This window comes from Coffea arabica, chromosome 9c, assembly GCF_036785885.1.
Source record: "Coffea arabica cultivar ET-39 chromosome 9c, Coffea Arabica ET-39 HiFi, whole genome shotgun sequence".
In the NCBI taxonomy this organism is placed as follows: domain Eukaryota; kingdom Viridiplantae; phylum Streptophyta; class Magnoliopsida; order Gentianales; family Rubiaceae; genus Coffea; species Coffea arabica.
The window spans coordinates 7,952,865-7,956,934 of NC_092326.1; the positions used below are offsets into that span (position 1 = coordinate 7,952,865).

General features: G+C 35.4%; 1 protein-coding gene across 1 annotated transcript; it reads left to right on the forward strand.

Annotated features, from left to right (window-relative positions):
- The first annotated feature begins 1,516 nt into the window (after nt 1-1,516).
- Nucleotides 1,517-4,070, forward strand: LOC140014314 (large ribosomal subunit protein eL20). Its single transcript, XM_072064952.1, has 4 exons — nt 1,517-1,666; nt 1,825-1,940; nt 2,807-2,870; nt 3,547-4,070. Exons 1-4 carry the CDS (start codon nt 1,652-1,654, stop codon nt 3,886-3,888), a joined length of 537 nt encoding a protein of 178 aa, XP_071921053.1. The 5' UTR covers nt 1,517-1,651; the 3' UTR covers nt 3,889-4,070.

Below are 4,070 nucleotides of genomic sequence, written 5' to 3' on the forward strand. Positions count from 1 at the left end.
AAAATGGTACAGTAAAAATATTTCAAATAACTTACAATCCAAACACACTCATTATGTTTACCTCTTGTTAGGTTTTGCCAAATTACTATCTTGACCCTTAGATTTGACCATATTACCGAAAGACCTCCAAATACAAAAAATTCATAACGTTTACACCCTTGTCGTCAATCAATTAGCGTTGACCACTGACATTCAAACGAAATTAGTATAAAAGTTATGTTGAGGTCCTAAAATACCCTTCAAGCCTAAATTGTATTCCTTGTTCTACCAACATCCAAAATTCTAGCCTTATCAAAATAGGCGACGGTTGGTCTTTGGCAAATGATTAGAGCCACCACTCTCGCAACCTCAGTCTTTAATTATTTAAATCCTCTTTCAAAGGAAAAAAAATCTTTGTACTCAATTTATTGTGTACAAGTTTTATTATCATGAAATCTACCAAAAACTAACCATGAAATTCATACAGATTAAACCCAATATTACCTCTTCCACCGCCAAATTCATGCCAAACTCCGGAAACTTATGTCCACATATAAATTCCATAGTTTTGATTGAAATAAATAAGATAAAGTTTTGAACAGATTATCAAGTACATATAGGTAAATCAAGCTAGAATTATTATTCAGGCGACGCCAAATGAATCAACAAGGACCCAACTCTCAGATTTGAAGCAAACTTGGTTCAATTTTATATTGCATTGATTTATGCATATATGTGTGTTGAAGTGGTATTACACGGTTCTCCCTTTTTGTATAATAGATTCAACTCCAAGAGGATGATGCATGTTGAAATTGATTCAAATGATAGACATAAAATTTTCCTACATATTTTTCAATGCCAATGCTGGCATCCGTATTTGCCATGTGAGGCCATTGAGTAATGGTCCTGATCAAACTCTTTAAAATATCTCCTAATTTCAATGGCGAATGTATCTTTCTACTCAATATTCAAATCTTCTTTTCTTTTTATTTTTTTGACTAGTAGCACACAAATTTATTCCCTTGATTAGGTTAAGAAAACGTCGAAAAATTTTGCATGCTTATATACTTTAGGATACTTAACCAAATAGAATTTGAAAATTTTCAAACCCTTGATTATTGATGTTCTTTTGTTGTTGGCTTTTTTTTTTAATTCTTTTTTTCTTGGTTTGTGTAAACCCATTTTTTGTCCTCTTTCCCTTGTTTTGGTTCCGTATTTAAAGTTTGATCTTAATATATTTTTCTTTTTTCCTTATAATCTGGTTGTTAGTTTTTTCCACTGTTCTACGACCTTTGTTTGAATTTCTTGTTTCATTTTCACATAAGAATGGCTCTTTCTAGATTCTTTGATTGTATTGCAATTCTTTTAGCACTAGGGTACTTTGTGTCATTTTGATTTGTTTGTTAACTAACATTTGGACGGTGCAACTGATAGGGGGACAAAAGTTACATGGTCAAACATCAGGATCAATTTGTAATTTGGCCTAACTTTGAGGGAGGTAAATGTAATTAACCCGATTTTTAACGGCGCGTAGGGTTTTCTGAGTAATCAGCCTCCGCATCTCCTATATAACCCTAACAAAACCCTTCTCTCTCTTTTTCAAACGCCTCTCGCCGTCACGCACCCCGGTACACACAATACACAGTGCACAGAGAGAGAGGAGAGCGCTGAAATGGTGAATTACAGGGTTCGTTTACCGTCTTTCTGTTCTCAGAAACCCTAAATCTACTGATTCTTTTGGTTTATTGACGGTTTTTTGCCTGGATTTGGCCGGTTGATAAATTAGGGTTTTGAAATTATGAGTTATTTGATGTGTTTTTGGAATTTGTGTGTTTGTGGGTGTAGTTTCATCAGTACCAGGTGGTCGGCAGAGCTTTGCCGTCGGAGACCGATGAGCATCCCAAGATCTACCGCATGAAGCTTTGGGCGACCAATGAAGTCCGCGCCAAGTCCAAGTTTTGGTGCGTATTTTGGGATTATAAAGCTATTCTTTTACTGAGAGAGTACTCTTGTTTAAGGTGTAACATTATTTATAGCTGAAATGTGTGTGTACCAGAATAGTTTTGTGGATGTTTGGTAATAGTGGATTTGTTTGTTACTAGTGGAATTTGGTTTTCAGTTGAGATTGGAATTATTGAGGTTTTTATGTGGGAAATGCATTTGTATTTGAAATCTTTTTGACTCACAAATGTGGCTTACACATGTTGAGATATGCATGGATAGTTGATAATGTTTTGTTGGGCTTTTTAACTTTTAAGGGTTTGAGTGATATGAGCTCAAAGTGGTAGTTCAGATACCATGGGTTGTAACCTGGGTTTTGTGTGTGTTTGAGAGTGGGTGGGGGTTGGTGGCAGGACTTGCTTTGTTTAAGATATTATTTGTTTATAGTAACTGATTTTTGTCATTGTTCTAAATTTTCTTTTGGCATGGATAACTTGACAATTGGTCCACTAGTGTAGAAAAGGTGAAAATAGTATTAATCAGAGGAACAGGGGAGGTGGGTATCATAGACTTTGGTTGCCCAATTTTGGGTTGGAGATGGTCAATATTTTTCTTTGGATCATCAGTACTCAGAATTCTATTATATGAAGATAAGTGTTCTTGTTGTATGATAAATGCATGTAAATTTGAACAGCTTGTAATGTTGATATTGCTTAAAGTGTTGGTATGTTAATGTAGAAAAATGGGTTTAGTGTAGTTTATATAGCTACAAGAGAGTTGTTGACCTTTCCAGTTGTAAAAGATGTCTTCTTCTGATGCAGTTCGGAACTTATGTTTTTTTAATCATTTTCTGATTATTTGGTTTATGATGGATTGATGTGAAAAGGTACTTTCTGAGGAAGCTTAAGAAGGTTAAGAAGAGCAATGGCCAGGTTCTTGCTATTAATGAGGTATTTTTCCAGTTTGATATTTGTCTGAGTTAGAGACCCTAAAATTTTGCTTAACAGTGCACTCAAATTTGCTTCAATGGTTTACATTTTGGTGCTTTCATGAGGCTTCTGTGTTTCATCCTTGGCGACTTGGCTGTACCAAGTATTTTGGTATTGATTTATCTCATAGGCAAAAGCCTTTATAATTTTGTCTGAGTTGTATGAGGTATATTGGGAAATAAAAATGTAATCAGTTTTAAATCTGAAAAATATATATTTTCGTGGATAAATTAGTACGGTATGTAGCATTGCAACAGATACTTGTCTTACAAGTTGATAATTGTTGCTATTGACTAATCAGTCTTTTGTTTAATTAGTGCTGATTAATAATTTCTCTGATCCTTTTGGTTTCTAATTTGTTATGGATTATCAGCTTGATAGGATCACACGTCTTGTTTTTTAGTATGGCTAGTTCTCAATTACCAGATCTCACACAGGGAGAGCTATAAAAATCTTTACCTCTAGTTATCCCACCAAGGGGCTGCTTGAGAAAAAAGTACAAGGAAAATGTTTTCCCTGCTTTTCTTTTGCTGAAAGTTTCTGTTGCTGTTGGTCGTTCATTTTCCAGTGCAAATATTACATTTGTGAGAATGGAAATTGACATATTCTGTCTGTCTTTTTGCATAATATTTTCTAGATCTTTGAGAAGAACCCAACCACAATTAAGAACTATGGAATCTGGTTGAGGTATCAGAGTAGAACTGGCTATCACAACATGTACAAGGAGTACCGTGATACCACTTTGAATGGTGCTGTTGAACAGATGTACACTGAAATGGCTTCACGTCACAGGGTTCGTTATCACTGCATTCAGATCATCAAGACAGCCACTGTTCCTGCTAAGCTTTGCAAGAGGGAGAGTACCAAGCAGTTCCATAACTCCAAAATCAGGTTCCCCTTAGTGTTCAAGAAGGTCAGGCCACCTAGCCGAAAGCTGAAGACCACATACAAGGCATCCAAACCCAACTTGTTTATGTAACATGTTTGGTCTTATTGGATATGAGTAAGCCTGTGACTGATTTCTGCAATTTTGTTGCTGTAGTTCTAAGTACTTTTATTTGCTGGACTAGGTCGCTGCAATGAGTGAGAAAGATCTTTATATTGCTGTGGATGGTTAATTATTTTGGTTTCAAAGGATATCAAACGCTATCATTCCTTTTA